General features: G+C 39.9%; 1 protein-coding gene across 6 annotated transcripts in view; it reads left to right on the forward strand.

Annotated features, from left to right (window-relative positions):
- Positions 1-16,247, forward strand: part of LOC110980526 (protein Smaug homolog 1-like) — a 46,197-nt gene that overhangs the window by 7,038 nt on the left and 22,912 nt on the right. For 5 of the 6 annotated variants that reach the window (XM_087134321.1, XM_087134310.1, XM_087134302.1 and 2 more), the window contains exon 3: positions 14,737-15,309. In XM_087134321.1, the coding sequence (XP_086990447.1) occupies positions 14,737-15,309 (573 nt within the window). Of the gene's footprint in view, positions 1-14,736; positions 15,325-16,247 lie in introns of all 6 variants that reach the window. The other variant, XM_022237291.2, reaches the window with a different exon arrangement.

Consider the following 16,247-nt stretch of genomic DNA (forward strand, 5'->3'; position numbering starts at 1 on the left):
TTTTGGAGGATTGAGGAGGGTTAGGGTTAATGAATTAATAAACCTAACTGCCTAAAAGCACAATGATGTTCTTTCACCAAAACACTGTGAACTGAAATTATAGAAACCTGAGTGTTAGGCGTAAAGTACAAAATAAATTGGATCCGTGTGAAATTGAATTTTATTGAAGAAAAGGTTTTTTTACGGAAAACTTTGAGAATAATAATGGTATGATCCATATGACGGCTGTTTCCGAGCAGGATAAGTTTCATCAACAAAAAGTACAGTTTCCATACCTTAGTCCTCCCGTGTTTTAAGAAGTCATTCCTTTTATGACTGGTATTATTATGAATGGTGTTTTAGACTTTCATCGACATGTGAACTGACATACATGTACACGTAGAAGTGCCATTCCGTTATAAACACGATCGCACACACATGCATTATCATATACATCTAGGCCTACTCGTGTACAGACACAAGTCAATGTATTCCTGGATGAAGTTTTTCCATGAATCTGCAATGCTACATTTTCGAGGAGGGGCATTACTCCAAGGTAAATTTACTGATTACTCCTAGCTGTTGAAAACTGCTCCTTTTTAAAGGGAGAGAGAACCTGTCATGCTTGTTTCCCACCCTGACCCCGCGGACGATGTTCGCTTTACTATAAACACCCTTTAATCCATAGATTTTATGCAAGATAAACTACAAGTACAAGACCTTCAATTTAAGCATTGAAAATGCCACGTTTTTCTCAAAGCAGTTGTTTTAATCATGAAACAAATGAGTGGAATGTAAGTTGCAATGAATATTACTCACCGTAATCAGCAAATCTTGTGGATTTACGACAAAAAACCAATGGTGTACACCATGATTTGAGATGAAGACGGCAGCGAAAAGGGTATGATGTTAGTGCCCTCCTACATGTATGTAAAGATCATTCTTGACACAGTTGTCAGGTTGTCATATCAGTCAAAATCAGTCAAATTTCCCATACATGTACACATGTATGTGTCTGTGTACTGGGGAAGGACTTTTTACTGTTTTTGATGGTTACAGCAGAAGGAGGGTTAGTCGCCTATTGAGTAGGTCACCATTTTGAAAAATGAACCCCCGTTGTGGATCCCTGCAACATGTTTTTGAAAGCCTCCGTAACGACATGTAAATGAGCCCGTCACTGTGCCAGTCCCATGAATTTTACAGTTCTTGTTCTGATGAGAACGCTGCGTAATTATGTTTCCAACCCAAGGTGATCCCACTTCCACCAATATTTCAGCATTCACTCTTGTTGATCCAGCAAACTACAAACATTTTTCTTGCACTGTGAACATGGTAAAAGCGATATTGTTCTTCCAGCGCAATCATGGTAAAAGCGATATTGTTCTTCCAGCGCATCATGTACATGTATCAACAGAAAGGTAAATTACATGTATGATATCGGATAAATCTTTAACCCTAACCCCCTAGGCTCCTGCACTAGAAAGCATACTGAACCTCACAAAATGCAACAGGTTCATGTACTTTTCTATGTACGTGTACGTGCAGGTTAGTGTACCAAACCTGATAAACTCCAACAGAATGAGCCCGTTTGAGTTTGAGTGATATGGTATGGATGGGTCTATGCAGTATAGGATGACTTGCACTGAACAGTAGCAAACCTGACAAAATCAAGCATAGTCCAACAATTGGTACAGCAAGCCAGACACTGCACACAATGAACCCTGTGTGTCCCAACTCACACAGAATCCAACACCATCTCCCTAGGCCTTTCATCCCAAGTCTCACAAAATTCAACAACAAGTTCCTCAGGTACGGTACCAAACCTGCCAAAACCTCACAAAACCTGCTGTTGGAGTATGGCAGGTTTTGGGCAGTTAAGGTTAAATGAAATTCATTTTAATTGAGAATACAGGTGCCGTCATAATCTGATATAACAATGTAACATTTCATTCCTCCAGTTGTTACGAAGTTAGAATCATTTTTGGTTGTTAAAAAACAAAACAAAAAGCTGTTGCAATTCATTTCGAAAACCTAAAATACCAACCCTAAGTACCCCAAAAAATACCTCCTACTAACTTGTATCTGAGATCCCAAACATTTCTGAAGATATCCTGTCAATTCTCGTCAAATATTTTGGTTACACACATGTCATAATGTTGTAAACAAAAAAATTTGTGCAACTTCCAATGTTCGCCCAAGTTGGGATCATATTGCAAGCCTGCATGCACTGTCACGTGATCGTCATATAGTACAGACATGTCAAGTTCCCGCCATTCCTTCATCATCAAGAAATTTCGATCGAGTTTTCATTACTCACATGTTACGCTGTGACAAAAAGTTACGGGGTGTGGTTTCTTCTCAAGACATGAAGGTAAAATAAAAAGGAGCACGGTAGCCACTTAAAACTCAAAAAATAAAAATGAGCTTATGGAAAAAAGGAAGCATTTTCCCTTTCGAATCGGAAATGCTCGTTGTTGAGCTGGAAGTCGCCATTTTGTCTGTTTTGCGAGTTTACAATGTACATGTACCTGTCCGCTAATGCTTAGTGGTCCATTCACAGCGTGCTGTGTCGAGTCGGTACACGTGCACCGGCAACTGTCTTGTGAGCGGCGGAACGTTTGGTGGCAGGAGTCAAAATTAACGGTGGTACGCTGGCCTGAGACCAGCAGATCTACCGGTTATAAAACTTGTGGTCTGGTGGGCCAGTTGAAATCTGATGTCTTTTCTGTCTTCACGAACATCTCTCAATATTTTCTCACGTTAAAATGCTTGTTTATATCTCCCTACTTTACATTTGCAATTTTTGAAAAAAAAAAAAAAAACGAGTTTCCCTTCACATTTTGCTGTCGCTGTGGTGAAAACACTTGTGCAAAGCTTTGTGCATTAAACGAATCTGCTCTGGTTCCCGCCACGCCGCGCCCATGCAAAAAATGTGTGACTGAAATGTACATAGGAGCCAGAACCAGTCTGTACTGTACATGTACTGAATGAACTACGGTGTGTTCACTCTACATCGGTCGTATACGTCACGGATGCAACAATAAGGTTGCAGGTCGAAGACATCGATGATGCAAGAGCTTTTCTGCAAGTTACCGGTACCCCTGGTATATGTACCGGTAATTCACAGAACTTGATGGCGCATTTATGTATGTATTTTCTGCATTCATGAGTTTAATTTGAGATTGTTCTACTCGTGCCTCAAGGTTAATTGCCTGCTGGCCTGGATGCATCACGCACGCTCATCACGCGACACACGGACATTGTTGGTCAGTTTGCTGTCTCGACTGCCAGAGTAGCACTGTGTGAATTGTCTATATTTTTCTTGTAAAATTGGCAAATATAGAAATCCTCTGATTTTCGACATGAAAAAATTGCATTGGATCCTCCAAAATCCTCCAAAATTTCTTGGAAATGTTTTATTGGAGGTCTGCCTGCTGCCTCAATCCTTCAAAATCCTCCAGCAATTCTTATTATATTGAGGCAGTGCAAAGGGCATTCTTGAGCAGTGCAGTTGATTCAAAAGAAATATCGTGCTGAATGTGTGCTTGACTACATGTAAGTAAAAACAACACAAGGTTTAATCCCCGACCTTTACGCATGGCATCCTTCCCAATCAGCCATGCACTTTTACCATTCACCCTCAATCCTCCAAAATCTTCCAAACCCCCCCCCCCCGAAAGGATTTCGGAGGATTGAGGAGGGTTATCTGGTAAAGGTGCACAAGCTAAATGGCATGCATACCGGTACCTGTGAGCTGTGCCATACATGTATGTATACATGTATTTGCTATATAAGCAACTTTGTGTTAAACCAAATGAAACGTTGCAAAACAGTTCAAAATTGCCAAAAAGTAAATTGTTGGGGAAAATGTTTGCCCATTTTTATGCAACCAGAAACCCTATCTAGAAAAAACAACTTGAGATGAGAATACATATTGTGTACAATGTACATGTACACAAAACAAAATTGGCAACAGATGAAAAGAAACCCTTACTAACCAAAAATGACATGCATAGAACCATCATATTTGGTTTCTGTGTTTCATCATGTCAAATAATTTCCTGCACCATTGCACAAATTGAGTCTGTACACATCAAGTAGTTATTCAAAGCAAAAATTATTCACATTTATTGCATGAATGTACAATCAATTACATATGGTACATGTACATGTATCAACAAGTTCTGAATTTGTTTAGACAATTTTGACCACCATGATCTACATGAAGTACATGTACGGCACAATGAAACACTGGTTTAACATGTTTAAAATACATGTACATGTAACACTGCCTTTATGTACAGTACATGTACCTCCTTTTTTCAAAGACGGATCAAAAATCTACAATTCTTCGCAGAGCAAGAAACCAATGGCTCTGACAATAATGGGACCTTTCCTCATTTCTCTAAAATCCTCCCAAATTTCCCTGTGGATTTTGAAGGATCTGGGAGGGGTAAAATTAAAACAATACACTGTACGTGTACATATCACTATTATCAGACCAATGGCTGCCTCTTCCTGAGGCACTGAAATGTGCACAACACAGGGCTGCTTTCCTTGCTTTACAACCAACTGACCCACATGTATACATGTACATGTGTACATTGTTGCATGATGTGTACATGTAGGTTTACATGGTATGTACATGTACATGTAGGCCTACATAATGTGTACATGTACACGTAGGCTAGGCTACATGGTACCGGTATGTACATGTAGGCCTACATACATGTACATGTATGTACATGTAGGCCTACATGGTACATGTATATACATGTAGGCCTACATGGTATGTACATGTAGGCCTACATGGTATGTACATGTAGGCCTACATGTACATACCATGTACCGGTAGGCCTACATGGTACGTACATGTACAATGTACCGGTACATGTAGGCTAGGCAACATGGTACCAGTATGTACATGTACATGTAGGCCTACATGTATGCACATGTACTGGTACTTTTACTACAGATACTGTATACTGTACCAGTAGCTGTACTGGTAGAGCACAGCAGAAAGGGAATACAGTAGTTACAATGTACATGTACAGTACCATCATGTACATGTACTGTACATGTACGATGCAGTGCTATACATTCTACATGTACATGTACATGTACTTCTATTAAAGAAGCAGGTCACTTACTGTACATGTACACCTTCAAAACAAACCAATTGGATGCACATGTACCCAAGCATCTGTTTCTCAGTTGTGCCTCTCAGAAATTTGTGTCAATGGCTTTCACCTTTGGCCATGGCAGTGTACAGCTGGATTTTGGCTCTAGATGAGGTGTGCACCAATTCATCCTGATTATAAGGTGCACTCGAGTGAAACAATGCAGTCAGCTGTGGTTACTCTTTGCCTGTGTGTATAGATACGGTACGTACATGTACATGTACATGTACATGTACATGTACATTGATCTTCAGGTGCATTTACATGGACTAACATACAGTGTACATGTATGTACCGGTACCGGTACATGTACTGTACATGTACATGTATGTTTACATTTGCACATGTACATGTCTTCCGGTACACTACCAGTAGGCTCACAGCATCATGTACTGTACATGTACATGTATGTCTATGTATGGGATACATGTACATGTACCAATGCATACACATGCACACATGGTTTCTACGGTACATGTACATGTACCTACATGTATAGGCATTACCATGGTTTACCATTGAATTTTATGATCTACCGGCACCGTTACCTGTAAGTGCACCAAGTTTTGTAGTACATGTACATGTACTGTACCAGTACATATACATGTACTGTACCAGTACATGTACATGTACATATCCTCGTAAACATAGAACTTTATAAAGTCTCTCTTTATACTTCTACAGTAATGTTCACCACATACCGTATACCGGTAGTCTTGCCTCATAACAAGACTGGTTTTACTGTTTTGGCCATACCGTGCAGGCGACATGTGCCGGCGAGCACAGCCGAATAGCACTACCAGTAGAGGGCGCTATATTCACGAGAGACAACATGCCAGAAAACCAGTCTTGTAGAATTCCAAGCATACCGGAAGCTCACACAGTCAAGTTCATAAATGATACATGTATGCCTGTACGCACCGCTGAAGACTGAGCGCCATGCCGACAACGGCTTTCAGCAGTGTGCATGAGCAATTATTCATCATACTGGTTCGCAGGAATTTTTGGGTAAGCCTCCAGATTCTACAAGACTGGTTTTCTGGCAGGTCATCTCTGTAACACCCTCTACTGTAAGTGCTATTCGGTTGTGCTTGCCATCGCGCCAGCACAGGTCACCTGCACGGCGCGCTGGCCAAAACGGTACCGTACATGGGCAGTAAAACCAGTCTTGGGGCAAGACCACATGTACAGTACAGTACATGTACAATGCACTGTACCTGTACACACAAACTAGTACTACACATTATCCCATACATGTACATGTATCTACTGGTACATGATCTTTCTTGATGGGTTTTAATCAGTTAATTGTTGACATTTTTAGACAGAACCCCGTGACATTCATAACTGCTGACTTTGGGCCGTGATAAGGTACATGTATAAAGCAAATGATACATGCTCTTGTATTTTGTAATTTATTTTGAGTACCGCTACATACATGTAAAATGTTATCATTTGTCACCACTTTCTAATTTATCTGTTCAAATATAGCAGTGGAAAATATTGCATTGCCTTCCTATTAATTGTAAGGTGGTTAACAATCTACTGTACATGTACATGTACAAGTTGTTCCTGTTTATCAAAAAAGTTGACATGTACATGTATGGTACCGGTACACTGTACCGTACAGTTTAACCCTAACAGTCCTCAGTCCTCCAACGGGTGAAGGATTGAGGACTGTTAGGGATATGTACATGTACCAGTACATGTACATGTAGACTTTTAAGTATTCAACTTTGTTCAGGATGCAGGATGGCCATGGTCATCAGTGTTCTGATGACCACAGACTTCAATAAATTCAATGCTGTTCACTGCAGGAAATATCCCCCCCCCCAAGTTCATTTTTAACAATTGGCTCAGACTTTGTAGGACCTGTGTGCATACATGCTGTATGGAGTGTGTTATTTTCTTCATGCATGGATCTATTACATGTATATTGTAATAGTGACGTTCTTCACAAATACATCTATAAATACATGTGTATGTATTGAAGTATTTTGTCACTGGCCATGCAGCCAATACTGCACACCATCACATGTTTTTCCCAAGGTGTTCGGGAAAACCCAAGGTTGACCGGTATCCATACAAACGTGCCGTATGTTGTTGATACATACATGTACATTTGTACAGTATGGTACTGTGTCGGTAGTAGAAATATTGGTTATTGGTGAATAAAGGCGTCATCTGAATGTCTGTGGGCAGGATTGCCCATTTTCCCCAATTGTGTTGTTTGAGGGGTCAGTGGTTGTACCGGAACGCAAGGTGTCATCTGACATTTTTTGTTTTACCGGTACAATAACACTGCTCTTTCAATGTCAATTTTATGTACCGTACATGAACATGTACACGTTGGTGACAAAATCGCACACATATTACAACTGTTAGCCTGAGAAAACCTGAGACAGTGCTACAAAAAAGACACAGGGAACTTGCACACGAGTAATGTACTTTTTTGTACATGTAGGTACATGATACCGGTACATGTGTTCTATTAAGGTCAACATACACCTGTACCAGTAGTTGATACCAGAACAAAGATATCATAAAGGCTTAAAACCACCACTAGGCAGGTAGATCTGTGAGAAGTGAATTGAATATCACTTCCAGTTAGTTATAAGCCGTAGGACAGATGAAATGTCATGGTAAGAGTCTTCCCTGATTGTACATGTATACAATGTACATGCACATGTACTTGTACATGTACCGGTATGTATACTGTTTTTTGCATGGGTGTGGTGTCTGCCTTATTGCAGTTTGAAGGTTAATTTGTTTGTGTTGTTGGCATAAGGATCTGTATGAATGCCAAGGTCTTAAGAACCATGACAGAAGGAAATTGGCCATAATTGCATCCTGTCTGGTTAGAGTTCACTCACCCTTTCGCTTCATGCTAACTCGTGCATGTGCGGTTGATATGGTTTTACCTGTATACTTTTTCCGTTCACTCTGTAGTGAGTTTGTAGTTTATCTAGAAGCACAAATGAGAGCTGTGTGAGTACTTTGTACTGGTACATGTACATGGATACCGGTACATTATCAGAGGGAACCATTAGAAATGGTGCAGATGTGGAATACTTCAATGCAGCTCAGAAAAGCTGGTCGCGCTGGTTACTACATGCAGTATTTCAAAACCCACATGTGTGTACCGTACATAAGCATTGATATGAAATGGACACAGTGTGTTGGATTTAACTACATGTGTAACTGATACCGGTACATGTACATGTAGACATGTGGGAAAAACGTACACATGTAATGTACATTATGTACTGTATGTACCGGTACATGTACACTATCACTGTACTCTGTACATGTACTGTATCCTGTATGACCAATTTCTAATGGTCCCTATTACTGTAGGTACATGTACCGGTACTTGTACCATTACCCGACATGTACTGGTTACTGACATGTACATGTACGTGTACTAGTTCATGCATCATCCACGTGTAAATGGTAGGTGTACATGTACTTGTATACAGTACCAATATGATGCTGGTACGTGTATCAGGTGTCAGAATTCAGCTTTTCAGCTGATTTTAGATTTTTTTGTTGTTGTTTTAAAGAAGATTACCCTGAATTTCACTTTTTGTACACCTGGTCTGCATAAAAGTATTGAAACATTTCAGCTTTTTGCTAACTATTTTCAACTTTGCTACATTAACTGGCCACTCACACCCCTGATGTACCGGTACATGTACAGTACATGTACATGTACATGTACGTGTATAATAGTCATGTTTGTTGGTGTAGGGTACATATACATGTGCACACATGTACATGTACCGGTACTTACTGGTACTACATGTACATGTACATGCATGCAACTGTAATAAGAGATCCTGTGGGTTTTGCCGGGGTACGAATGCTATAGCTGCCTCAAGTGAGTTGTACATATACATGTACATGTACATGTATATTGTGGTTCTTGTAGTGAGAGATGTACTGGTACATGTACATGTACACATATACATGTACAGTGTACATGTACCGGTACATACTGTACCGGTATTCTCCTCACCAAGCCTAGAGGAATACCTGAAGGTATATTTGTACATGTAGTCAAATGTGTTTCATGCGATCAAGATGTACATGTACTGTACATGTACAGTGATCTCATGACTTGTTATTGCTCTGAAATACCAGTGTACTGGTACCATTGATAAAAAGGGAATTTGTTAACAGATGGTTTGTGAAAAACAGCTGTACATGTACACCTGAAGCTCATGTTACATGTACTCTACATTTTTGTACATGTACATTAAACATATGGGTCAATCTGTTTAATTTAAAGTCATCCACTCCACATGTACATGTACTGTATCTGAAGCAGATGTTAAATGTAGCTTGATACTGTACATTTAAATTTGTTCTTTTTGCAATACATAATCTACGTGTGTAATGAACTGAATAGCCAGGTTTTTAACCATGATTCTGTCTGATTGGATCAATACTTATGAGCTACTGTACCTGTGTACTCGTACACATACATGTACAGTGCACATGTGCAAATAGACAGCTGTGACATGCTGTTCTTGCAAAAATACATGATAATGCTGATACATGTAGGTTTTTTGAACGAGTTCATCCTTGCAGCTTCAAAAATACACTGTATCAAAATAGTTAATACCCTGCTGCATACATGTGTATGCAACGGTACATTAAATGTTGTACCACCAAAAAAACCTACATGTATGTACATGAACAGTTTACATACGTGTACATGTACATTGTACACGTGCTGAGCTTAAAATGTAGGGCCTACATGTACATGTACATGTATGCATTGCCATTTAGCATTTACCGGTACATGTACATTTATATACATGTAAGATGCATATATACATGTACATGTACATGTACGTATGTGTGTACATGTACATGTATACGGTACTGGGTAACAAATGTGTGACATAAATGAGACTTTTAAGAAAACTTGGTATTGCACATTGAAAATTGTCATATTTCACAGTCCATGCTGTCTAAAATATATATCAGTCTGTAAGTGGATAGTTTGGAAAATAAATGGAACAGAATAGTCTCTAAATTCTTACTCTGTGCTCGTAATGAGTCCATGCTGTCTAAAATACAAATATCAGTCTGTAAGTGGACAGTTTGGAAAATAAATGGAACAGAATAGTCTCTAAGTTCTTACTCTGTGCTCGTAATGAGTCCATGCTGTCTAAAATACAAATATCAGTCTGTAAGTGGACAGTTTGGAAAATAAATGGAACAGAATAGTCTCTAAGTTCTTACTCTGTGCTCGTAATGAGTCAGTGCTGTCTAAAATACAAATATCAGTCTGTAAGTGGACAGTTTGGAAAATAAATGAAACAGAATAGTCTCTAAGTTCTTACTCTGTGCTCGTAATGAGTCCATGCTGTCTAAAATACAAATATCAGTCTGTAAGTGGATAGTTTGGAAATAAATGGAACAAAATAGTCTCTAAGTTCTTACTCTGTGCTCGTAATGAGTCCATGCTGTCTAAAATACAAATATCAGTCTGTAAGTGGACAGTTTGGAAAATAAATGGAACAGAATAGTCTCTAAGTTCTTACTCTGTGCTCGTAATGAGTCCATGCTGTCTAAAATACAAATATCAGTCTGTAAGTGGATAGTTTGGAAAATAAATGGAACAGAATAGTCTCTAAGTTCTTACTCTGTGCTCGTAATGAGTCCATGCTGTCTAAAATACAAATATCAGTCTGTAAGTGGACAGTTTGGAAAATAAATGGAACAGAATAGTCTCTAAGTTCTTACTCTGTGCTCGTAATGAGTCCATGCTGTCTAAAATACAAATATCAGTCTGTAAGTGGACAGTTTGGAAAATAAATGAAACAGAATAGTCTCTAAGTTCTTACTCTGTGCTCGTAATGAGTCCATGCTGTCTAAAATACAAATATCAGTCTGTAAGTGGATAGTTTGGAAATAAAGGGAACAGAATAGTCTCTAAGTTCTTACTCTGTGCTCGTAATGAAGAAATATCGTGCAATGGCAAGGGATTGACTCAGATTTCCTTGGATTACGAACCGTAAATTTCGAGTCACGCTCGTAACAGCTGTACCAACATGAAGACACGACAAAGGGCGTGACCCCATCCTTGTTCCCAAGGTTAACCAGTGTTATTACTTTAAAAACATTTTTGGCAGTTGTAATTTTGTTTGGTCTATTTTATTCTATATATCCTTGTAGATTGTTAATTTTTTTATATTGTAATGCGCTCTTGAACATTTTTTGGAATGAGCGCTATATATATTTAATTCAATAATAATAATACTTGTAAAACTGTTGGCAGCATCAGCATGCATGCTTGTAACAACTCAGGACACCACATTACGAACATTACCATAAACTAAGACAACTTAACAAAAAGATGATCTTTCAGGTATTCAACTGAACATGCTGTACATGTACATTTAGAAGGCATAACAACATCAAACACAATAGGAACAAAATCAAACCTCATTTACAACAGTCAATACAGATTATTTAATCCATCCTTATTTCCATGACACATTTTGGTGTGATAACAATATTATTGGATTTATAAATTAGTGTATTAAGTGTATTAAATACATTTCTTGTGGGACTATAAATCCAGATTTAATTTTGTCCCATATTTACAGTATCAGGTGAAGGTTACAGCCTTTACATTCTCCTCACTGTGGGCGTTGTGTACCAACAGAAGTATATGTATACACACATGTATCACAGACTCTCTTGTTGGTGTTCACTGGTCTCAATATCATTATTAACGGTCTTGGTCATTGAATCCTTCACACATGACTGCTTCCAGTGCACTAGTTTTCTGTGACTGAATCAACTGTAGGGTTCACAAGGAAATAGGACATATGAAAAGAAGGATGCCAAACGGTTACTGAGAAAGAAGAGGAAAGAAATGTTTGATATGATTCATTGATTGTAGACTGTAATGGACAGAAATAGTGCTACATGTAAGTGCATAGTACCGGTAATGGTGCAGTGTACCGTTACACATGTACCGAACTGTACAGGTCATCCAAAGAGCCATCTTAATTCTTAATTTCTACAAACTTTATTGACTGGACGAAAACTTTATAGAAAGAATAAATGTACAGTGTACATGTTCCGGTATTTACATGTACATATACATGTACATGTACCAGTAGTGCACTAGGAAGGTTGTCAGTGTTCTGAAAACCACATTACATGTACCCATGTACATGTACCCATGTACATGTACCCATGTACATGTACCCATGTACATGTACCTACATGTATGTACATGTACCCATGTACATGTACCCGTACATGTAGGTACCGGTACATGTACCAATACATGGGTCTTTCTTTTAAGTAGGGGGCCAAATGTGTGACATGGTGGTCAAAATTTCAAAATTGTCTAAACAAATTCAAAGCTTGTTGATATGTACATGTAATTGATAATACATGTACACCTACATTCATGCAGTAAATGTACATGTACTACTACATGTACTTGTGTTTGACATGTACATGTACAGACTCAATTTGTGCAATTTGCAATGGTGCAGCAAATTATTTGATGTGAAACACAGAAACCAAATATGATGGTTCTATCCAAGCCAGTTTTTTGTTAGTAAAGGTTTTTTTCAACTGTGGCCAACTTTGTTTTGTTTACACGGGCAAACCGTGTTTTCTCATCACAAGTTGTTTTTTCAGGTAGAGTTTCAAGTAGCATAAAAATGGACAAACATTTTCCCCGAAAATTCACTTTTTGGCTATTTTGTGAGTTGTTTTGCAAACTTTTCTTTGGTTTAAAACACAAAGTTGCTTTAATAGCAAATGAATGGCGGAGCTCACACAGTGTAGGTACCGGTACATGTATGCATGCCATTTAGCATGTGCACCTTTACCAGAAACATTGTTTTGAAGTTTTTAGTTTAGAGAGCTTTATGACTCATTTCGTGTGTAACAGAGAAACCAGTCCCTACATGTAGCGGTACCTGATTCCGTGGGTTTTACCCAGAATATTCCTCTTGGGTTTTCCTCCCACCTCTAAAACTGTAACTACATGTACATGTACATGTACTTTTCATTGTCGGCTCTCTACAGGTTTCTTCAGGCTTGCGAGCTTCAGTGCCTTGGGCGCTTTTTAGGAATCCTTGGTGTTATTACCAGAAATAGATAATAATAATAATGTAACACTCCGACGGTCTACGGGTTCCACACGTAGGCAAGAAAGCACATTGGGCTCAGAACTTCTGTTTATGAGGGCAAAACCCGTTTATTTCGGCAACACAGTCAAAACTCGCCCGCCCGAATACTCACAACAAAAACCAAACTCTCGAGGCCGCCAAAAGAAGCCCCGTAGTGCTGGCGCGGCGGGGTCTCCCGGTCGGTCCAGCAAGGGCGCCAGCCGCACCACCGTGAAGTCAGACTGGTGCCCCCACCCGACCGGCCAGCCCCCCCGGCGCCACAGTAATAATAATATTGTACTATAGAGTGTGGTATGAACTATGGTACATGTATGTTTAATATCCCACCCATGTTGCCATTGGTTGACCAATCAGGATCAAAAATACAAGCTTGCTTATAAATGCCATACATGTACATGTACGTACTGGTACACATACATGTACAATTGTACCTGTAGGGAACAAGCAATATTGGAGTACATGTAAGACTGCTGCGTGTGCCATCTACCGTACGTGTACCCACGGACCATTTACCCAGGGATGTGCAACTTAAGCTCAGAGCTGGTTCAGTGCATGTTACGGCTGGCACAATATCAAAGCAGAAATTAAATTGGATTATGTACATGTAAAACTTTCTCTAATAATAAAACATATATTCCTGTCTACCACTTTGTTTTCTTGTAATATTTTAAGTCGGGGTACACCCTTTCTAAAAATATGCTGCTCAAGATATTTCATCCTATACATTCTGAGAAAAGTGTACCACAAAATTGGGGAATTTTGCCTCATTAAAACTTTGCTTGTCCTTGAAATCGATAAGTGAAGAAGATTTATTCGTCAAAACGAATAGATTTAAGCACCACGTCGGCGCGTCGTCTTGGCATAACCACGGCTGCATTGTACATGCTGCAACGCGTGTCATGTGGTCGCAGGTTTTTTCGAGAAAGTCGAGAGCGCCTGCGGGGGTAATAATAATCCGTAACACGCATGGAACCAAGGTTGCACATGAGTTTGCATTGGGGCCCCTCGCGGTTGCACATCCCTGGGTAAATGATCCGTGTTGTACCTGAACACGTCATTAAGTGACCACTTAACTTTATAACAGAAAAGTGGTACCATATTGTATGCAACAATAAGCTTAAGGTTTAATGGAGGCTCTTGACATGAGCTACATGTACATGTACGTACATGTATGTACTAGAACATACATGTACATGTACAGTACATGTACCGTTATGCAGCAAACACTTTGCCCTTGTGGTGGGTGTGTTGCACTTTGAAAGAGCATAATGCTTATCACACAATGGTCAGTCAAGCCATTACACTGGTAACTTGAACTCTACATTAACTGAATTGAGGGCATGATACTGCTTCGTTTGGTCCATGTACAGACATGATATCCCTTTTTTCTTTGTTGCTTTCAGGTTTTGTTTGCAGTCTGTGCAATGAGAGTAAAGAAATAGCCGTAGCCCAACTCTTGTCCCATCTCCCCCTGCTCCGCCCTGGCAACAACGATGTCAAAAAAGAGTACCTCAGCCTCATCCCTAAGATCCTCCTCCACTCGGTCGAGAACTCCCAGCACCTGGAGGAGAGTCGGCAGGTGCTGTCTTATCTCCTCATCCATCCGGCGTTGTCCAACGAGGACCGGAGCTCACTGGCCTGGTGGCTGGGCCGGTTAGAGGAGCACACCAACAGCCAAGCTGGCTTCCCCTCCCGCCTCCAGGTCTCGCCGGATCTCTCCCCATCACAGTCGCCGTCCCCGTCGCCATCCCCGTTCCCTGGCGGCATTTTGAACTCATCAGAGACTGGACGAAATGGCCTGCAGGGCGGCCTGAATGGCTGGCGGGCACAGCCAACCTTCAGAGACTCTGGGGCAGTGGATTTTCCCCCCACTGCATCACATTTTCTAGGCAGTTCCGTGCCCCATCAGCCACTGACCAATACCCTCTCAGCACCACCAGCTGTGAATGTCACTGGGCCATCTAATGATGTAGCAAGTAAGTACTTCTCAAGTAAGTATGACCAGTGTGGTGGATGTTTGAATAAGTAACAATATAAATGAGGGGATTTTTGTTTGCATCCTTTTTTACTAAGGGAGTAAATGTGTGCTTGGTTGGTCTTAAAGGTGTGTTGAAGACCGGCTCAGGAGAATGGCAAGGGCATTGTCAGCATTCATTCTCCTGACATGCCTGAGCTGATCTGCCATTTAAGACCAACTAAGCACATGTTTATTCCCATTCATAAATATTGATTTAGTCAGAGCAACAAAAGAAGTCTATATACAATACTTTTCCAATGATTTTGTTCCAAGAATTTTACTTTCATTTTCCCAAAACCCCCTTCCATTTTTTGGTATATTCCTTGTGCAAGTACCGGTAGTCCAAAAGAATCTCTTAATATGGACTTGGTGAGTTCTGCGTGCCCTGGCACACACGGACTCTTGACCAATACATGTAGGAATGGCTTAAATTGTCACATACCCAGGTGCTAGCTTGTTTTTAAGCACCAGACATTATCAGATGGCATTGGGCGTTATCAAATGTTAAAGAGTTACAGAAATAGAAAACATTCAGTTCACATGAAATATTTCAAAATAATGATAAAGACATAACTATTCCAAAATCTTCATAAATTTACGTGTAATGTTTACTAGTCCCCCATTAATTGTGACCGTAAAATGAACAAAACAATCCTCAAACAATTCCTCGCCTACAAAAACCCCCTTTTGGCCGTTCGCGCTCCCATGCTGATTGGATTACATCATTGCGAGAACGATGCATGTACAGTGTTCATGTACATAGCGCACTGTACATGCTGTATCGCATGCAATAGACCATGTTGTGTTTGATGTACATGTACATGTAGCTTGGCCAACAGGGCAAACACTGTTTCAGTTCAAGAAATACACGGTAGGGCTGTGTCTTGTAATTTTCTA

Source organism: Acanthaster planci, linkage group LG01 (genome assembly GCF_054643075.1).
Source record: "Acanthaster planci isolate LZ-2023a linkage group LG01, COTS_SCS, whole genome shotgun sequence".
NCBI lineage: Eukaryota > Metazoa > Echinodermata > Asteroidea > Valvatida > Acanthasteridae > Acanthaster > Acanthaster planci.